This window comes from Myotis myotis, unplaced genomic scaffold, assembly GCF_014108235.1.
Source record: "Myotis myotis isolate mMyoMyo1 unplaced genomic scaffold, mMyoMyo1.p scaffold_m19_p_14, whole genome shotgun sequence".
Taxonomy (NCBI): domain Eukaryota; kingdom Metazoa; phylum Chordata; class Mammalia; order Chiroptera; family Vespertilionidae; genus Myotis; species Myotis myotis.
Genome location: NW_023416318.1, coordinates 11018051 through 11040274, shown reverse-complemented (window position 1 = coordinate 11040274; position 22224 = coordinate 11018051). Strand labels below are relative to the sequence as shown.

General features: G+C 40.7%; 1 protein-coding gene across 3 annotated transcripts in view; it reads left to right on the top strand.

Annotated features, from left to right (window-relative positions):
* The first annotated feature begins 927 nt into the window (after positions 1–927).
* Positions 928–22224, top strand: part of ALMS1 (ALMS1 centrosome and basal body associated protein) — a 152801-nt gene continuing 131504 nt past the window's right edge. The window contains exons 1-2 of one of the 3 annotated variants that reach the window (XM_036334114.1): positions 928–1354; positions 16249–16374. In XM_036334114.1, the coding sequence (XP_036190007.1) occupies positions 974–1354; positions 16249–16374 (507 nt within the window). In that variant the 5' untranslated portion in view covers positions 928–973. The remainder of the gene's footprint in view (positions 1355–16248; positions 16375–22224) is intronic. The other 2 variants (XM_036334115.1, XM_036334116.1) reach the window with 2 other exon arrangements.

The window sequence follows — 22224 nt, the reverse complement described above, 5'->3', positions numbered from 1 at the left end:
TCTCATAGAACTGCAAGCATTTAATGAGTTACTTGAGTTACTGTACTGGTATAATAGTCAACGAATAGTACCTACCACTAAACCCGTGGTTCTCAACCTTGGCTGCACATTAGAATCACCTGGGAATCTTTTTAAAATCCTGATTTCTGGGCCTCATCCTCTAGAAATTCTGTTTCTTTGTAACTAATGTTGTGGCCCTACCCCATAACAAAGAAACAGAATTTCCGGAGGACGAGGCCCAGAAATCAGGATTTTAAAAAAGGTCCCCAGGTGATTCTAATGTGCAGCCAAGGCTGAGAACCACTGCACTAAGTCCTTACTTCCTTTGATTATCTCGACCATCCTATTCAATGGCCCATTAGCCTCATTTGACAGAGGCTCAGCCACACCACTTTTAAGTGGTGATGTCAGGACTCACACTCCATTCTTTCTGATTCTAGCTCCCACTCCTTACTTAACGCCTCTACCGCCCTTGTTAGTGTCAAGTGCCCATCGTACAGCCTGTCACCCCTCAGGCACGCAGCCTGTGAAAACTACTAATGCGCAAGTTTGACTCTCATGTGTTGCCCTCGGGTCTGATCTCTCCCCCGGTGCAGGGTCAACATTCAGTTCTGGCCGGGCCCCGCCGAGGACCGCACTCCCCCCTCCCGCGAGAGGGGCCGGTCGGGGTTGATTGTGAGCTTACAGTACTGTGATCCAGACCCCGGGCGGTGACGCGGCCAGGGCGTGGCGTCACCTGCCGCTCCCTCCGCCCCCTCCCCGGGCCTTCCCGCCGGCCCCCGCGGCGCGTCCTTAGCAACACGCGCCCTCACTCCCAGCCCCGCCCCGTCCGCGCGGCGCCGCGGGGGGCGGGAGGCGGCGGCGGTCTTTGCGCCTGCGTGAGGCCGCAACCGCCAGTCGGCTCTCTTCCCCTCCCCTCCCTCCCCTCTCCCCTCTCCCCCTCCTCCTCAGCCTCCGACAGCGAGACGCCAAGATGGAGCCTGAGGACCTACCTTGGCCCGGCGAGCTCGAGGAGGAGGAGGAGGAGACGGAGGAGGAGGAGGAGGCAAAAAAGGAGGAGGAGGAGGTGAAAAGCTTGGACGAGGACGAGGAGGTGAAGAGCTTGGATGAGGACGAGGAGGTGAAGAGCTTGGATGAGGACGAGGTGGTGATGGTGGAGGACGTGGAGGACGAGGAGCCGCGGGAACTGGACACGGACTTCACCTACGAGAGCCAGCCGGAGGAGAGTTCGGACGACTACGAGGAGGACGACGAGGCCAAGGCCTGGCTGCAGGCGCACCCCAGCGGGGCGCTGCCTCTGCCGTCGCCGCCGAAGCACCGCTACTCCGAGGGCGAGTGGCGCGGCCCGGAGAAGGTGGGTCTGGCGGGGCGGCGGCGCCGCGCGCGGTGGGGCAGCGGGACAGGTCGTCCCCGAGCGCTCGGCAGGCGCTCGGTCGGGGCTGCCGCGGCTCCTGCCCGGGTCCTGGCCGACGGCTGCCGTCTCCCGTGCTTCCTGGCAGAGCCCCCTCCCGTTTCTCTCGGCAGTTCCCGGGCTTTTTGAATGAGCCCAGGTGTTCGCAGGAGGCGGTGTTCCCAGTGCTTGTGGTTAAGGAGAGCTTTGGGGAGGAGGTGGGGCGTGTCGTGCCCCGAAGGAGGGGAAGTGGGGTGGTTGCCCAGGGGCGATCTCGCTGGGAAGGCTGTTAGGGGATTAGTTTGCCCGCGTGAAGGGCATCCCCGAGGGAGCCGGGTGGATTAGGTGTGCACGGCGTGAATAGTTCGTCTCCGGAGGCTCCTCGCAGATGGTGCTTCTCTGCACCCCGGTTTGTAGCGATAAAGGGGTCCCCAGCAAGCAGGAGCGACTTAGAAACAAACGCGTGAGGCTTTTGCCCCCGCAGCTCCAAACAGTCTAGAAAACTGAAGCACAAGATAATATGCAATGGAGAAAGAGCTGTTTTTATGGCTGTTTTTATGATCCTGACGATCTTGAAGATTTTGGAAATACTTGCGTTGAACTGATGGCTTTTTAAGGGAGAAAACAAGTTGGCTATACAGTTCTGACATCGTTTATTAAGTTTCTGTTCTGTGCAACGTCCATTATGGGAACAAAACAGAAGCCTAAGGGTTATTGTTTAGAGCTGCCCTTGGACGAGATGTAAACTGCAGAGGGAAACAAAGCACAACCGTGGAAGAGATTAGACCTGTGCTGTCTGTGTTCAATTCAGTAGTCACTAGCCACGTGCGGCTCTTTACATCTTAATTAGTTAAAAGCCAAAAAAAAAAAAAAAATTAAAAATACTTACTATCCGCTTTTCAAGGGCTCAGTAACCACACTTGACTAGTGGCTACCCTATTGTACAGTGCAGATGTAAAATAGTTTGATCATCACAGAAAGTTGTGTTGGTTAGTGATGCTATGGACTGTCGATCATTAAAGAGCCATAGTTGTGTTGCCCAGTAAGTATTCCAGCGGGTCTTCAATTCATTGAGCATATATATTACTGAGCACTCCCCACTGGCTATGCACTGTCCTGGATGCTAGGGAACCTTGGGGAACCTGTTCCCTATCTCCAGATTCATTTACACTGCACAGTTCTTCATCTTTTCTGACCTATTAATATATACTTTGTTCTTTTTTTAATATATTTTTTATTGATTAAGATATTACATATGTGTCCTTATCCCCACGTTACCCCCTACCCCCCCCCCCCCACCCCCCTGCTCATGCCCTTACCCCCCGTTGTCCGTGTCCATTGGTTAGGCCTATATCCTTGCATGTAAGTCCTTTGGTTGATCTTTCCCCCTTACCCCCACCCTCCCCTACCTTCCCTCCAAGGCCCGATAGTCTAATCAATGCCTCTCCGTCTCTGGATCAGTCCTTGTTCATCAGTTTATGTTGTTTATTATATTCCACAAATGAGTGAGATCATGTGGTATTTATCCTTCTCTGACTGGCTTATTTCACTTAGCATAATGATCTCCAGTTCCATCCATGCTGTGGCAAATGGTAAGAGTTCCTTTTTCTTCTTCCTCTTCTTAAAGAATACCTTTCAGCATTTCATATAATGCTGGTTTGGTGGTGATGAACTCCTTTAGCTTTTTCTTATCTGTGAAGCTCTTTATCTGACGTTCAATTCTGAATGATAGCTTTGCTGGATAAAGTAATCTTGGTTGTAGGTTCTTGCTATTCATCACTTTGAATATTTCTTGCCACTCTCTTCTGGCCTGCATGGTTTCTGTTGAGAAATCAGCTGACAGGCGTATGGGTATTCCCTTGTAGGTAACTGACTTTTTTTCTCTTGCTGTTTTTAAGATTCTCTCTTTGTCTTTTGCTCTTGGCATTTTAATGATGATGTGTCTTGGTGTGGTCCTCTTTGGATTCCTTTTGTTTGGGGTTCTCTGTGCTTCCTGGACTTGTAAGTCTATTTCTTTCACCAGGTGGGGGAAGTTTTCTGTCATTATTTCTTCAAATAGGTTTTCAATATCTTGCTCTCTCTCTTCTTCTGGCACCCTATAATTCGGATGTTGGTATGCTTGAAGTTGTCCCAGAGGCTCCTTACACTATCTTCATATTTTTGGATTCTTTTTTCTTTTTGCTTCTTTGGTTGGGTATTTTTTGTTTCTCCGTATTTCAAATCTTTGACTTGATTCTTGGGATCCTCTTGTCTGCTGTTGGATCTCTGTATATTATTCTTTATTTCAGTCATTTAATTTCTAGTTGGTCTTTTTTCATATCCTCCAGGGTCTCATTAAATTTATTGGCGGTTTCCATAAAATTCTTGAAAAACCTTATAAACGTGGTTTTGAACTCTGTATCCAGTCGTTTGCTTTCCTCCATTTCTGTCATTTGTGACCTGTTTCTTTGTCTCCACATTTTTTATGCTTCCCTGTGTTGGTAGAGTGGCTTTGTGTGCTAGGTGTCCTATAGGGCCCAGTGGCTCAGCCTCCCCAGTTACCTGAGGTGGACACTCTTGGTGCACCCCCTTGTGGGCTTTGTGCACAGTCTTGTTGTAGTTATGCCTTGATTGTTGTAGGTATCACTGGGAGGAATTGACCTCCAGGCCAATTGGCAGTGAGAATCAGCTGTGTCTGCAGTGGGAGAACTTCTCTGCTGAAGACACCTTTCTGGGGCAAGACTTGCTTCAGTGGGGCTTTGGTGCTCACTGAGTCTGCGCCCTGAGTGTGTCCCTTATGGATCTGAGGAGTTGTAATCTGGATGGTCCCACACTGACCACTGGGTACACTGGCTCTTGGATCTAAGGAGGTGCTAATTTAGTCTCTGCCTGAGGTTACCCAGCAGGAGCTACAAAAAGAACTACAGATTCCCCTTCCTTGTTTGGGGTTTGGAGGTGCCCAGATGAGGCCCAGCTGTGAAGCAATGCAAGCTGCTGTGGGGCCTTGGGCCTTCTCTTGGAAGTTCTGGGTCTGTCTGGCCCAGCTGTAATTTGTTAGGTAATTTTCCGGTTGCAAAGGGCCAGGGCATTCATATGCAAAAGCCTCTGCGCAGCCTGGGTGGGGCGGGGTCTCAGGGAATCAAAGGGCGGAGCAAGCAGCTATGGTGGATCTTCAGCCCTGCCCTAAGGGGCCGCGCGTCTCAGTGTCCCGGTAATTTAATTGCCGCAAGCACCTCTGAGAGAAAGCCACCCTGGAGTTCTGAGTTCTGCCCGCTGCCAGACAGTCCAGTTTCTCCCCGTATGAGTCCTGGGTCCCCAGAGACTTCCCGGAACTGGAGTTCAGAGCAGTCGGGAGCTTGTGACTCCCTCCCAATTCAAAAAGACAGCCCCGTCCTCAGGTGCCAGCCCCTTCCCGCGCCGTGCGCGCTCGAGCCTCCGTACCTTTGCACTTTACTTCCACAGCTCCTGACTCTCAGTGTGCTTTTCTCTTTCCTTCTAGTTGTAGAATTTCCACTCAGCCAGCCTTCCTGTAGTTCTGGATGATGCCCGTTTTGTCTTTTTGTTGTATTTTTGAAGCTGTAGGAGGCAGCAATATCGGTGTTTACCTATGCCGCCATCTTGGTTTCTCTCCTATACTTTGTTCTTAATCTTTTCATGTGTTCCTAGGATAAAAACTATTAGTTATAGTGTGCTTTTCTCTTAAGGAACTACTGCATTTTATTTGCAGATATTTTATGCATGGTAATGGTTTTAAGTTTAAAAAATTTTTTTTCCTTGACCTGCCTTTGTCAAATTTGACCTCATTATTATGCCATTTTCATACAAGGAATTGGGAAGATTTTTATTTTTCTATGCCCTGGGATAGTTTAAGTAATACATGAATATTTCTTGCATGTTTGAAAAAATAATCATGAAACTACTTTGAGTCTGGATTTCTTTCAGGGTGATAAGTCTATATAGACTTGCTTTTCTCAGGTTAATTTTGGTAATTTCTGATTTTTCTAGAAAATAATTTCAGTAAGATTTTCTAGTTAATTGTAATAGAGTACTATGTAGTATTTCTTTTTTAATTTTTTTAATTGCATCTGTGGTTATTTCCATTCCTCATTCCTGTTTTGTGTAATTATGCTTTATTTTTCCCTGATCTGATAGCTAGAGGTTTACTTATTTTTTTATCCAAGGAAACAGCTCTTGGATTTAAATTTAATTCTATTTCTTTTCATCATAATTAATTATTTCAGTTTTTATCGGTTACTGTTTCCCTAGATTTATTTTTATAAAATATATTTTTATTGATTTCAGAGAGGAAGGAAGAGGGAGAGAGAGATGGAAACATTAATGATGAGAGAGAATCATTGATTGGCTGCCTTCTGCATGCCCCCCACTGGGGATGAGTCTGCAACCCGGGCATGTGCCCTTGACCAGAATTGAACCTGGGACCCTTCAGTCCCCAGACCAGCTCTGTCCACTGAGCCAAACCGCCTAAGGCTGTTTTGATTTTTTTTAACTTAATGTATTGAATGCTTAATTGGCTTATTTAAAAACATTTTTAATAACTTTATTGAGCTATTACACATGTACCATACAATATACCCTTAAAGTGCACAATTCAGTGGTTTTCCGTATATTCATAGATATGTGCAACCATTGCCACAGTCAATTTTAGAACATTATCATCACCTCAAAAAAAGAATGTACACTTTAGCTATCAGTTCCCTATCTTCCATTCCTCTAAGTAACCATTAGTCTACTTTCTCTATAAATTTGCCTATTGTGGGTACTCAGTATAAATAGAATCATATATTATGTGGTATTTTGTGATTGGTTTATTTAATTTAGCATGATGTTTTCAGGAAATATATATATATATAGCATGCGTCATTCCTTTTTGTGGCTGAATAATATTCTATATGGATATACTATATTTTGTTTATCCATTCATTAGTTGATGGGCTTTTTTATTTTATTTTAATCTTTTGGCTGTTATGAAGAATGCTGCTGTAAACATTTGTGTATAAGTTTTTGTGTGGACATAAGTTTTTATTTGTTTTGGATATATATGAATGGAATTGCTGGGACATATGGTAACTCTATTTTAACCTTTTGAGGAACTGCCAGACTGTTTTCCAAAGTGGCACCATTTTATATTCCCATAATGTATGAAAATTCCAGTTTCTCCACATCCTCTCCAGCACTTATTATTTGACTTTTTGATTATAGCCATCCTCAGAGTGTAAAATGATACCCTTATTGTGGCATTATTGTTATTTTTAAAATTCTCACCCGAGGGTATGCTTTCATTTATTTATTTATTTATTTTTGAGAGAGAGAGAGAGAGAGAGAGAGAGAGAGAAATATCGCTGTGAGAAATATTGATTAGTTACCTCCCTTACTTGCCCAGACCCAGTATCAAATCTGAAACCTGAGTATGTGCCCTGACTAGGAATTTAACCTGTAACCTTTTAGTGTATGGGACAACACTCCAACCAACTGAGCCATTTGGCCGGGGCTCTCTCTTATTGTGGTTTTGATTTGCATTTCCCTGATGGCTCATGATATTGAGAATCTTTTCATGTATTTATTGGCCATTTATATATCTTTGGTGAAATGTCCATTTCACATCCTTTGCCCATTTTTAATTGGATCATTTGTCTGCTTATTATTGAATTGTATGAATTGCTTATATATTCATATTTTCCATGTCGTGAATCTTCAGATTCCCTTTATAAGGTGTATGATTTGCAGTATTTTCTCCCAGTCTAGGTTGTTTCATATTCTTGATAGTGTTCAAGAATGTGAAGTTCAGTTTTTTTTTTCCTTTTGTTGTTCATATTTTTGGTATCATATCTTAGAACCTATTGCCAAATGTAAACCTGTTACCCTATGTTTTTTCTAAGAGTTTAACAAAGTTATTGCTCTGAATAGGTCTTTGATCAATTTTGAGTTAATTATATATACATATATATTTATTAATTTCAGAGAGGAAGGGAGAAGGAAAGAAAGAGAAACATTAATGATGAGAGAGAATCATCGATCAGCTGCCTCCTCCATGCCCCCTACTGGGATCGAGCCTGCAACTTGGGAATGTGCCCTTGCTGGAATCGAACTGTGACATCCTGGTTCATAGTTCGATGTGCAACCACTGACCCACACTGGCCGAGCTTGAGTTAATTTTTTGTTAACAATTTTATTTACTTATTTGTTTATTGAATTTGTTGAGGTGAAATCCTATATAAAAGGCTAATATGCAAATTGACTGAACAGCCAAACAACCAGTCGCTATGACGCACATTGACCACCAGGGGGCAGACGCCCAACACAGGAACTGCCCCCTGGTGGTCAGCGTGCTTCCACAGGGGGAGTGCCACTCAGCCAGAAGCCCTGAGCTAGGCTCTCGACTGGCGAGTGCAGCGGTGGTGGTGGGATGTCCCACTGTTGGCTTAACCCCACTCCTCCTGGGGAGCAGGCCTAAGCCATTAGTTGGACATCCCCCAAGGGCTCCTGGACTACTAGGGTGCAGGTCAGGCTGAGGGTGTCCCCCCCCCGCCCGCCCCCCCACACCAGTGCACAAATTTTGTGCACTGGGCCTCTAGTTGGTTAATAAAATTATATAGGTTTCAGGTGTACAATTCTACAATACATCATCTGCATGTTGTATTATGTGTTCACCACTTTGAGTTAATTATTGTATGTAGTGTGAGAAAAGAGTTCAATTTCATGCTTTTGTATGTGGCTACCAGTTGTCCCAACACCATTTGTTGAAGAGGCTATTCTTTCCCAACTGATAAGTCTTAGCATCCTTGTTGAAAATCAGTTGATCATAGATGTCTGAGTTTATTTCTAGATTCTTAATTCAGTTCCATTCTGTATGTCCTCCTTTATGCCATGCCACACTTTTTCGATTACTATTGCTTTGTAGTTAGTTTTGAAATGAAGATGTATGAGTCCTCTAACCTCATCCTTTTTTTCAAGTCATTTTTTTGTGTGTGGCTATTCTTTTTTTTTTTTTTTTTACTTTATTTTTATTTTTCTCTCTTTTTTAAAATTTTTTTTATTTATTTTTTTAATAATATATTTTATTGATTTTTTTACAGAGAGGAAGGGAGAGAGATAGAGAGTTAGAAACATCGATGGGAGAGAAACATCGATCAGCCGCCTCCTCCACATCTCCCACTGGGGATGTGCCCGCAGCCCAGGTACATGCCCTTGACCGGAATCGAACCTGGGACCCCTCAGTCCGCAGGCCGACGCTCTATCCAGTGAGCCAAACCGGTTTCGGCTAAAATTTTTTTTATTGATTAAGTTATTACATATGTGTCCTTATCCCCCATCCCCCCCACTCATGCTCTCACCCCCCTGTTGCCTGTGTCCATTGGTTAGGCTTATATGCATGCATATTAAGTCGTTTGGTTGATCTCTCCCCCTTACCCCTCCCCTCCCCTACCTTCCCTCTGAGGTTTGACCATCTGATTGATGCTTCTCTGTCTCTGGATCTGTTTTTGGTCGTCAGTTTATGTTGTTCATTATATTCCACAAATGAGTGAGATCATGTGATATTTATCTTTCTCTGACTGAGTTATTTCACTTAGCATAATGCTCTCCAGTTCCATCCATGCTGTTGTAAATGGTAGTGTGTGGCTATTCTTGATTCTTTGTAATTACATATGAATTTCAGGATCAGCTTGTTAAAAAGAAGTCAGCTGGTATTTTGATAGGAATTCAAAATTTGGAAGTATTGTCATCTCAACATTAGGTCTTCTGATCTAGCATCATGTGTTATCTTTTTATTTATTTAGATCTTCTGTAAATCTGTTGAATAATGTCTCATAGTTTTCAGTGTAGGTTTTATACTTAGGTTACTCTGAATATTTTATTCTTTTTGGTGCTATTGTAAGTGAAATTTTTCCTCCCATTTTTGGATTGTTCATTGCACGTGTATAAAAAAGTTGATTTTTGTGTATTGATCTTGTATTCTACAACTGCTGAATTTATTTATTAGTTCTAAGAGATTAATAGAATCCCTAGGATACATGTAAAATGCAAGTACGTATAGTTTTATTCTTCTTTTTCAATTTGGATGCCTTTTTATTTTTTTTTGCCTAACTTCCCTGACTAGAACCTCCAGTATAACGTTGAATAGAAGTGATGAGAGAGGATATCCTTGTCTTATTCCTGATTGTAATGGGGAAACACCCAGTCTTTTCACCAAAAGTATGATGTTAGTTGTAGGTTTTTCATAGATGGCTTTACCAGGTTGATGAAGTTTTCTTTTATTGCTGGTTTGTTGAATGCTTTACGATGAAATGGGTGTTAGATTTTGTCAAATTATGCTATTAATTGGTGTATTATATTAATTGATATTGGTTGTTAAGCCATTTGTGCATTCTGAGGATAATTTACTGCATCATGATATATAAATACTTTATATGTTGCTGATTATAGGAACACAAATATACTAATTTACCTAGTATTTTCTTTTTAATTTTTTGCATATGTATTTCCAAAATACTGGCCCACAGTTTTCTTGTGATGTTTTTGTTTGGTTTAGTATCAGGGTAATGTTGACTTTATAAAATGCGTTGCAAGTGTTCCTTTTGTTTTAGAGTTTGAAGGATCAGAATAATTTTTTGACTGCTTGGCAGATTCTATCATATGTGTTTGGGCTTTTCTTTTTGGAAAGTATTTTAATTATAAATTTATACTGTTTTGTTGCTATACAGGTCTACTCAGATCACCTATTCCTTCTTGAGTCAGTTTCAGTAATTTGTGATTTTTCAGGTGTTTGTCCATTTCCTCTAACTTAACAAATTTCTTAACATACAGTTATGTATGTTATCATAGTACAGATGCTCCTTGACTTTAAATGGGGTTCAGTCCCCGTAAACCCATTGTAAGTTGAGTATAAGTTGAAAATGCATTTAATACACCTAACGTACTGAACATCATAGCTTAGCCTAGGCTACCTTAAATGTGCTGAGAACACTTACATTATTGGGATGTAGCGCCATCATGAGTTTTAAGTGCCTTCCTCTTCTCACCAGAAGCAAGAGGCACAGATGGGCATTTTGTTGGCATGATGGGATGTGAAAGCATAAAACACAGTATTTAAAAATGCTGGCAACACAGTACATTGTAGATTATTGGTTATTTATCCTCATAATCTTGTGGCTGATTTGGAGCTGAGGCTTGCTGTTGCTGCCCAGCATCACAAGAGTATCATATTGCATATTGCTAGCCTGGGAAAAGACCAAAATTCAAAATTTGAAGTATGGTTTCTACTGAACGTATAAGATAGCCACCATCGTAAGGTCCAAAATTTGTAAGCTGAACCATAAATTGGGGATTGTCTGTATCCTTTATAATTCTTTGTATATTTGTAGTGTCAGTAGTCAAGTCCCCTCTTTAATTTCCAATTTTAGTAATAGTGTAATAAGAGTATGTTTAATTTTGTGAGAAACTGACAAACTTTCTTGCAAAGTGACTTGCCTTCACTTCTTTTGGATATATACCCAGAAGTGGGATTGTAGGATCATATGGGTCATATGGTAGTTTTGGTTTTAATTTCCTGAGGGACCTCTGTTCTGTTTTTTGTTTTTGTTTTTGGTGTGATAATTGTACCATTTTATATCCTACCAACAAGGGTTCCAGTTTTTCAATATCCTGGCCAATAATAATAATTATTACTTTTAATAATAGCCATCCTGATTAGTGTGAGGTGATTTCTCATTGTAGTTTAAAATATATATATATTAATTGATTTCAGAGAAGAAGGGAAAGGGAGAGAAAGATAGAAACATCAATGATGAGAGAGAATCATTGATCAGCTGCCTTCTGCATGGTCCATTCTCAAACACTGAGCCACAACTGGCTGGGCTACTTTTAAAAAATCTTTGTTGTTGACAATATTACATATGTTCCCTTTTTTACCCCATTGACTCCTTCTAGCCTGTCCCCCCACCCCAGGCCTTCACCACCCTGTTGTCTGTGTCCATGGGTTATGCATATATGCATCTGAGTTCTTTGGTTGCTCTCTCCCATGCCCTCCCCGCCTTTTCCCCTTCCCCCTGCCTTGCCTCTTTGATTTGACCATCTCTTCCATGTTTCTGTGTCTCTAGATCTATTTTGTTCATCAATTTATTTTATTAGATTCCACATATGAGTGAGATCATGTGATACTTGTCTTTCTCTGACTGTCTTATTTAGCTTAGCATAATACTCTCCAGATCCCTCCATGCTGTGTCAAAGGGTAAGAGATCCTTCTTTTTTACTGCTGCATAGTATTCCATGGTGTAAATGTACCACAGTTTTTTATCCATTTTTTCCACTGATGGGCACTTGGACTGTTTCCAGATCTTAGCTGTTGTAAATTGTGCTAATATAAACATAGGAGTGGAACATTCTTTCTGATTGGTGTTTCAGGTTTCTTGGGTATTTGTCTGTTTTTAGGTCACTACCATACTGTTTTAATTACATAGCTTTATAATGTAGCTTTGTTTTTTAATATATATTTTTTATTGATTTCAGAGAGGAAGGGAGAGGGAGGTAGAAACGTCAATGACAAGAGAGAATTAGTAATCGGCTGCCTCCCACACGCACCCCAACTGGGGATCAAACCCACAGCCTGGGTATATGCCCTGATTGGGAATCAAACCTTCTACCTTCTGGTGTATGGACAGTGCTCCTCCCTTGTGACTTCTGGTTTGACCCGTTGTTTTTCTAGGAGTATATTGTTTAATTTTTATATATTTGTGGAATTTCAGTTTTTCTAGTGCTGTTAATACCTAGTTTCATCCCGTTGTGACTGAAAAAGATAAATGTGTGTGAGTTCAATCTTCTTGAATTTGTTAAGACTTGTTTTGTGCTTAATGTGTTCAATCCTGAAGGATATTTCATGTGTACTTGAGAAATGCATATTCTCTGTTGTTGAGTGGAGTGTTCTGTATATTTCTATTAGGTCCAGTGTCTATAGAGTTCAGTTCCTCTATCTCCTTGTTCTTCTATCTGATTGTTCTATCCATTATTGAAAGTGAGGTATTGAAGTCTCTTAATATCATTGAAATATCAAACTTTGCCTCATTAATTTATGAGCTCTGAGGTTTTGTTGTAACGTACCCCGTGAATCACAGAAGGACGCCTCAAGAAGTCGAATTAAAGAGTCACGTTTATTGCAATCCGGGACTATGAGGGGCCATTCCCAAATCTCATAGCAGTAAGATGGTGGCAAAACCAGACTTATATAGGCATAAATCACAAAGGTATTGATTACATCCCAGGGTTTGGAATGAGGCACCTGGCTTGCAAAAAAGCAGATTACAGAAGCAGAATTAAGCATGTTAATTACAGTTTCGGGTCTCGGGGTCACTGAATTGACAGAAATACATTATCTAGAGCCCTTGGGTAACCTGGGTTAAACTTAGGCATGTTATCTAAATTACAGTTTTGGGTCTCCGAATCACTGAGTTGATAGAAACACATTATCTAGAGCCCTTGGGTCTCCCGACCACTGAGTTGTCAGGACAATTTAGAGTAACTGTGCTGTCCTGGTCTCGGGACCACTGAGTCAGCTGGAATGCACCACCTGTGGCCACTAATTGTGCTGTCCTGTTTCCAGGTACAGAAGAATGCTTTCTAAAACCAGTAAGATAACACTCAATGGGATAGTCACGTTACAATCAATAAGGCATTCAATCGAATGGGATGATTTATATAATTCAGAAAATCAAAGTAACTTTTCTATTGTTAAACAAAGCAAATAAGTACCATACTTCAGTTTGGTGCATAACTACTTGTTATATGTTCTTGGTGAATTGATCCTTTTGTCATTATAAAATGTCCTCCTCTGTCTCTTGTAACAGTTATTGATTTAAAGTCTTCTTGTCCGATACTAGCATAGACACTTCTGTCCTCTGTTGGTTTCTGTTATGCCCAGATTTCAGGATCCCCAAAAGATCACCAGGGAGCCAGCCGAGTCCGATGCAAAAGCAAAGAGTCTTTATTCGAGCTAGCTCGAGCTCCCCGTCCACCACACTCACCGACGCAGTGGCAGGAGGCAGAGAGAGAGGGAGCTCTGTGTGGAGAGGAGTTTTATAGGGGGGTTGGAGTAAGGGGAGGAGAGAGGACCGTGGGCCCTGCCGATTGGCCGGGCGCAAGTCAGTGTCTTGTTACACAGGATGTGGTCGTATCTGTGGCGTGCACTTCCCTTGATTATCATTGGTTAGTTTAAAGAAATCCTAGGTGTGGCTAGCAGAGGCTTGGGCTTCCAGGAAGAAGCTCCTTGCTGAGCACATGGCTAATGGCTGCTGCCCCAAAATGGAGGATCCTGGACAAGATGGAGGGCGTAGCCCTCACCCTTTCAGTTTCCATTGTGCATGAAAATTTTCACATTCTTTTACTTTCAGCCTATGTGTGTCTTTAGATGAAACTACTTTTCTTCTAGACAGCATATAGTTGGAGTCCATTAACTTTTTATTTATTTAATCCTCACCTGAGAATATGTTTATATTGATTTTTAGAGAGAGAGAGAGAGAGAGAGAGAGAGAGAAACATTAATCGGTTGCCTCCTGCACATGTCCTGACCAGGAATCAAACCCACAACCTTTTGGTGTACTGGATGATGCTCCAACCAACTCAGCAACCAGACCAGGGCAGAAGTCCATTAACTTTTAATATTAAAAATTGACTTAGGAAAGTACTCTTTAGAAATTAATTTATATGAAAAGGCATTTCATCTCAGATCAGAGAATTGCTGATGACACCTGTTTAGTTTTGAAGCACTTATTTTAAGAATCCTCCATCAAGTATTTGGGTTACCCTACTATCCAGAGGCAACTGTGGGAAAGCTGATCAAACATGTATTAGAAATTAATTATTTGATAAAGTCAAAACAATCAGGTAGACAATAAAAATCAGGAATTCTGGGAAATGGGTTTTTAAGTAAGAACATCATTTAATTTTAACTTTCAGGTTTTCTTTCAACTGATAAAGTGAAGGGGAGTGTTCTTTTTCTCCCACATTGTGTTAATTGTCAAATTGCTAGTTTCTTCCTATTGTGTAGCATTAGTTTTCTACAAATATTATAATGAATTGAATCCTCTCTTTGTAAGCTGTTATGAATCAGCTGTTTAAAAAGGCAAGACCCCTCATGCTCCACCCCCAGCATTATTTAGCTGCAGTGAATAGCCATTTTGAACTTTCATTTTTTCATTCTTCTTTCCTAAGGGCTTATAGAAGATTAGCTATGCCAAAACATTGGCTGAATTGTTATATATTTAGGTATTTCAGATTGCCAAAATGAATTTGCATAACAGCTTTCTTTGTTTTTCTTTATCCTTTAAAAATTGCCATTGAAGCAACGTGGGTGTGTCCCATGGTGGTCTATATTTTGAGAAAAACCTCTTGGAACACTTTATATCTTAGAAATCTCTCTCTCCTTTTTCTCTTTAGTTATTGAATAGATTTTCAGTTAAGCTGGCCTTTCTATGACCAAAAACACCTTGTTGTATGTGCTCTGTAAAAATGTTTTGTTAGTGTAGTAGCAGTAATTCTGGGGAAAAGTTTGATGACCTTGGGTTTTCTTCAGAGGCTTTTACATTTGTTGTTATTAATATTTTATTAGCATTCATCTTTTTAAAAAATATTTTTTTTTATTGATTTCAGATAGGAAGGGAAAAGGAGAGAGAGATAGAAACATCAATGATAAGAGAGCATCATGGATCAGCTGTCTCCTGCATGCCCCCGATGTGGATCAAGCCTGCAACCAGGGCATGTGCACTGACCGGGAATCGAACTGTGACCTCCTGGTTCATGGCTTGATGCTCAACCACTGAGCACATTGGCCAGGCAGCATTCACCCTTTTTTTTGACTCATAGCTGCCTGTTTTGTAACAGCTTTCTTTTTTATGACTATTGTGTCTTTTTTCTTTATCTCTTTGAGAATCTGAGATATTCTTATTTTTAAAATGTCTTTTGAAGGTGTAGTTTGTAATCACCTTTTTTAGTAGGAGCGTTGTTTTATTTTGATTTTTGGTGCACCCTTCTCTACCTTTGTGTTTTATGGTTGTCTCTGCCTGTCCCTTGTATCTGCTTATTTATTTATTTATTTATTTTATTTTATTTTATTTTATTTTATTGATTTTTTACAGAGAGGAAGGGAGAGAGATAGAGAGTTAGAAACATCAATGAGAGAGAAACATCGATCAGCTGCCTCCTGCACATCCCCCGCTGGGGAAGTGCCCGCAACCCAGGTACATGCCCTTGACCGGAATCGAACCTGGGACCTTTCAGTCCGCAGGCCGACGCTCTATCCACTGAGCCAAACCGGTTTCGGTGTATCTGCTTTTTTAGGAAGAAGTTTAATATTGGAAGCTTTGGGTTTTTATTCTCCAGGGATATCGGGTAAAATCTTGAGAATCAGTCCCTGAACCAGAGAGTGACTTGACCTAGTTCATTTTTGTTTGATTGCATCTGGTATTTTTCATTTGCATTGTTTCAGCCTTGGGCAGCAGTCACAGCTTTTATTGCTGTCTTCTACAACTGGGAGAGCCCTGTTTCAACCAGTTTCATAAAATGAGCCTAGCTTTTATTTTAGTACTTATTATTAGAGCTAATTTCTTAGAAATCTCAAACATTAAGATTTTTACCTAATTTGCCTGTCTCTGCTTGCTCCTTCTACCTCTGGGGGTATAGAAAATTAAAGAACTGCTGTAGTTTATTGGAAAGTATATTGAATTAACAGGATAACCATAAGTTCAGTATGGATTATAACTTGAATAGTGGTTGTGAAGTTGAAATGTCATATATATGAAAATGTTTATAAATTGAGAAATAAATTTCTGTTAGATTTTGTTAGTACTATGTTTAAATCTGCTTTTGATTTTCAGGTTGTTCCATTGACCAGTCATGTATGGCAACAGTCATCATCTCAAGAAAATAGTAGAACACAGATTTCTGATTCTAATGTGGCCTCTTCGGAAGAAACAGCTCAGAAGGGTTCTGGGGATGATCAGGTATGTCTTATATAACTGACAAACTATCTTACTTTTGGTAAGCAGCATGAGAAATTCTTTTTTACCTATGAAGAATGGAAAGAGGTGAATTACTTTAATATTCCATTTCTCTATTGTTTATATGGGTTGTCTATATTGATATTTAGCTTACTAAATATTAAAACATTTAAAAATATTTAAAATGCCAAACCTATATATATTAACATAAATGATGTATTTTAAAGTAAAAAATGACTATTTTTCCAAACAATAAAAAAATTAGTTGGAAGAGTGGCATTGCTTTACATTTTTGCATATTTCTTTAATGTCAGGCTTCATAGAACACAGTTGGTCTATTAGAAAAATAAAACCAGTGGGAGACATATATACACCACATATATATATGCTCATGTAATCATGGAGAATTCCCAATATCTGTGACCTGGTGACTCAAGCGAGCTGATAGTATAGTAACAGCTTGAGTCTAAAGGCCTGAGGACCAGGCCAGCTGATGGTTGATGTTCCATTCTGAGCCCAAGTCCAAAGACAGGGGGAGACCAATGTCCCAGCTCAAAGAGCATTAGGCAGAGAGAAGGAATTCTCTTTTATTCAGCTTTTTGTTCTATTCAGGCCTTTAAAGGATTGGATGAGGCCTGCCCACATTTGGAATGGCAAGCTGCTTTACTCAGTCTATGGATCAAATGGTAATCTCATCCAGATACACCTACTGTAATGTTTAGCCAAATATCTGGGCACCCTGTGGTCCAGTCAAGTGACACATACAATTAACCTTCACAACTAGATTCTCATATCTGCTTCTGCATTTATTCCTTTGGGTTATATTGTTTTGGTTGAATTTTGTAAAGAAAATCTAGCCTTGCCCTAGTTGGTTTGGCACAGTGGATAAAGCGTCGGCCTCGGACTGAAGGTCCCTGGTTTGACTCCGGTCAAGGGCATATAGCTGGTTGTGGGTTCGATCCCCAGTAGGGGGCGTGCAGGAGGCAGCCAGTCAATGATTCTCTCTCATCATTAATGTTTCTATCTCCCTCTCCTTCTCCCTTCCTCCTTGAATCAGTAAAAATATATTTTAAAAAATTAAAAAAACGAAAGAGCAAGAAAATCTGGCCTTATATAGAAATGTAGTTAGAAAAGGGGATCACTGAACAGTGGTCACTAAAAGATGTCAGTAGCCCCCAGAGAGCCTCAGACCCCATTTTGGGAACCATTAATTTAGAACATAATCATAAACTTAGAAGAAATGGAAAAATTATGAGCAGATAGGAAAAGAACTTGTATATATTTGTTGGAGGAAAAATAAACCCTTAATGGTTAAATATTTACAGGTGATTATCTAACGTTATAAGAAAGTGTCAAAACTGTTTTTCTAAGTGACTGTACCATTTTACATACTCCATAGTGTATGAGAGTTCTAGTTGCTTTGCATTCTTTGAGTTCTTGGTATTACCAGTTTTTAAAATTTTATCCATTCTAGGTGTATTATGGTGTGTCATTGTGGTTTTAATATGCATTTTCCTAATGACTAATAATACTGTGCACTTTTTGTGTACTTATTTGCCATCCATGTTTCTTGTTTCTTTTTAAGATTTTTAAAATTGATTTTTAGAGAGAAAGAGAAAGGGAAAGAGGGAGAGAGAGAGAGAGAGAGAGAGACATTGATGTGAGAGGGCAACATCAGCTGCCTACTGCATGCCCCCTTCTGGGGATTGAGCCCAGAACCCAGGCATGTGCCCTGGCTGGGCATTGAACTGGCACCCTCTCAGTGCATGGAAGGGCACCCACCCAGCAGAGCCAGAGCACCAGGGCTCCTCCATCTGTCCTCTGCAGTGAAGTATCTATGTAAGTCTGTTCCCCATTTTTTTTCTTGCCGATGTGTTCCATTTATTGAATGTTGAGAGTTCTTTATATATTCTAGATGCAAGTCCTTTATCAGATATGTGTTTTGCAAATATTTTCCCCCAGTCTGTGTGTTTTCTTTGTATTTTCCTATCTCTCTTTCAAAGAGCAGAAATTTTAATTTTGATAGAGTTGGTTTATTGATTTTTGTTTTTTGGTGGTTTATACTTCTTGTATCCTACCTGAGAAATTTTGGCCTAATCATAGGTCACAAAGATTTTCTCCTATATTTTTTGTTAGAACAGGGTTTCTCAACCTTGCTGCTTTTGACATTTTAGGCCAGATAATATTTTATTGAGTGGCTGTCCCGGGTATTGTAAGATGTTTAGCAGCATCCTTGGTCTCTTCCCACTAGATAGCAGTAATACTCATGTTTGACATATATGTGCAGGTCTCTTTCTGTTGGTTTATTTGTCTTTTCCTCATGCCAATACCACCCTCTTAATTACTGAACTGTCTTGAAATTAGGTAGTGTGAGTGCTCCCACTTTGTTTCTCTTTTTAAAAATGGTTTTGTTTATGCTAGATATTTGAATGTCTATATAAATTTTAGAATAAGCTTGACAATTTCTATTAAAATAGCCTGCTGCGATTTTGATTAAATTGCCTTGAGTCTATACATTAATTTACAGAAACTTGACATCTTAATATTTAGTTCACTAATCCACAAACACAATAGTTTTATTTAGGTCTTTAATTTCTTTTTTTTTTTTTTTAGAGGAATTTGTGATTTTTTTAAAAAGAATGTTTTTGTTTATTTTTAGAGAGAGTGGGAGGGAGAGAGAGAAAAACATTGACGCTAGAGCAAAACATCAATCTGCTGCCTCCTGCATTCCCCCTACTGGAGATGGAACTCGCAATCTAGGTATAAGCCCTGACCAGGAACCCAACAGCAACCTTTTGGTGCAAGAGACAGTACCCAACCAACTGAGCCACACCAGCCAGGGTTAGATCTTTAATTTCTTCATTAGTGTTTTATTGTTTTTAGTGTGCCAAACTTAGCCCACATTTTGTTAGACTTACTGGTATTTTTTTAAGATTTCAATATTCTGTCCTGGCTGGGTGGCTCGGTTAGAGTGCTATTTTGTGGCCTGACAGGAATCGAACTGTGACCTCCAAATTCATAGGTCAGTGCTCAACCACTGAGCCATGCTGGTTGGGCTATTATTGACTTTCTATGTTGACCTTATATCCTTTGACCTTGATAATCTCATTTACTAGTTCTAGTAGTAGCTTTTTTGTACATTCTTTAGAATATTCTATGTTGACAATCATATAAACTGTATTTTTTCTTTTTTTAATATACAGATTACTGTTGAAAAACACAGGTTTGAATTGTGTGGGTTCACTTATACATGGAATTTTTAAAAAATTATATTTTTATTGATTTCAGAGAAGAAGGGAGAGGGATAGAGAGATAGAAACATCAATAATGAGGGAGAGTCGTTGATCAGCTACCTCCTGCATGCCCCACACTGGGGATCGAGCCTGCAACCTGGGCATGTGCCCTGACCGGGAATTGAGCCAGTGACCTTTTGGTTCATGAGTTGATGCTCAACCACTGGGCACACACCAGCTGGGCAGAATTTTTTCATAAATATCTGTACTGTTTTTAACCCGTGGTTGAGAGTTCTCCGATGCAGAAGGCTGAGTGTATGCATTGACCTATGCCATTTTGTATAGAGAACTTGACCATCTATGGATTATGGTATCCACAGGGATCCTGGACCTAATCCCCTGTGGGTACTGAAGTTAAGTTTTGGGGGAGTCAGAAGTCATAGCAGATTTTCGACTGCACAGAGGGGTTGGTGCCTCTAATCCTCGGGTATTGTTTAAGGGTCAACTTCATATGCTCTATATTCCTGGCTAGGATCAACTTGTTCTTCTATTTGATATTCTTTGTGTTTTGATCTCAACTCTGTGAAAGCAAGTGTTACCAACAACGTTTATGTAGCTGAATAGAGTGAACACTTTTCTGTCTTTATCTTAGGTGCATGCAATAGCTAGCATTTGATACTGTTAACCATTGCATATGTTTGTTTTTTTTATATATATTTTATTGATGTTTTACAGAGAGGAAGGGAGAGAGATAGAGAGTTAGAAACATCGATGAGAGAGAAACATCGATCAGCTGCCTCCTGCACATCTCCCACTGGGGATGTGCCCGCAACCCAGGTACATGCCCTTGACCGGAATCGAACCCGGGACCTTTCAGTCCACAGGCCGACGCTCTATCCACTGAGCCAAACCGGTTTCAGCCATTGCATATGTTTTTAAAAATAATTTCTTGGCTCCTCCTGGTTTTCTTTCTACTCCTCTGCCTATTTATTCTTTTTCAGCTTTCTTTGCTGCTTTATCTTCCTCTTTAAACCCCAGAATCAAAGATTGTAAGCTGTGGAACTGAATATGACCCAAATGTAGTTTGCAGAAACATTGTTTTGGCACAATGTTTTAAAATTTTTGAAATAGAACACTTAAGGTGTGTGTGCAGTGCATAGTTGACTACAAGTCCCATCACGCTCTAGTTTCAGGCAGATTTACTGAATTCTGTTTACCTCCCTGCCCAGTACACATTTGAGTTTTTTTCCTTCTGCTTAAAGTGTTGGGATGTTATGGTTCTCATCTAAATCCAGGGCTTTATACTTAAAAATCCCAAATTTATATGTCCAGTTTTACTCAACTGCTTATGTGCCCTTCCTGCACACAAATGTCAAAATATTTAGAGATTGAAAAGCCTTTTGGTACTGATTGAAAAGGTATTATACAGGACTCATTGTGTGATAGAGACATAGCAACAAAATATGTAGAAATAAAAGTAATGCTGAACAGAAATTTTAAAAAAAATCCTATATAACAAAAGCCTAATATGCTAAGTGTCCGGTCTGCCTTTCATCCAATCAAAGCAGAATATGCTAATGATATGCTAAGGCCATTCAAACGCTCGCTATGACATGCATTGACCACTAGGGGGCAGACACTTGACCAGTAGGTTAGCTTGCTGGGTTCTGGCCGATTGGGACTGAACAAGATGCAAGATGGCTGGACACACCCTGGATCCCTCCTGCAGTCCCTCCTTGGCCAGCCAACCTCCCGTGTCTCTCCCCAGCCCAGATCATGCACCGGTGGGGTCCCTCGGCCTCGCCTGCGCCTTCTCGAAATCTGAGCTGAGGGCCCTCCCGCTCGGCCCCCAGGCACGAATTTTGGGCCTGTAGTATTTTATAATAGGAAATTATGCAAGTGTCTTTGCATGGGGAGAGAAATGATTCATAGAGAACGAAAGTGGGAGGATAACATATAGGAAGGAAATTAAAAAAATTGGCATGAATTGGGAATGCCTTTTTTAATATATCTTTTTTTATTTCAGAGAGCAAGGGAGAGGGGGAGAGATAGAAACATCAGTGATTAGAGAGAATTATTGATTGGCCACCTCCTGCATACCCCCTACTGGGGATCAAGCCTGCAACTGGGGAATGTGCCCTTGACTGGAATTGAACCCGGGACCCTAAAGTCCGAGGGCCAACACTCTATTTACTGAGCCAAACTAGCTAGGGCTGATTAATCTATTTTTGTTTTGTTTTGTTATTCCTCACCCAATGATATTTTTTTCATTGGTTGCTTTAAGCAGTGGTTCTCAATCTGTGAGTCGCGACCCCTTTGGTGGTCGAACGACCCTTTCACAGGGGTTTCCTAAGACCATCGGAAAACACATATATAATTGCATATTGTTTTTGTGATTAATCACTATGCTTTAATTATGTTCAATTTGTAACAATGAAGTTGGGTGTCACCACAACATGAAGAACTATATTAAAGGGTCGAGGCATTAGGAAGGTTGAGAACCACTGCTTTAGAAAGAGTGAAAGGAAGGGAGGGAGGGAGTTGGAGACAGAGAAACATTGATATGAGAGAGACACTTCAGTTGGTTGCGCCCTATTCCCCACCCCCTGTACACTCCCAA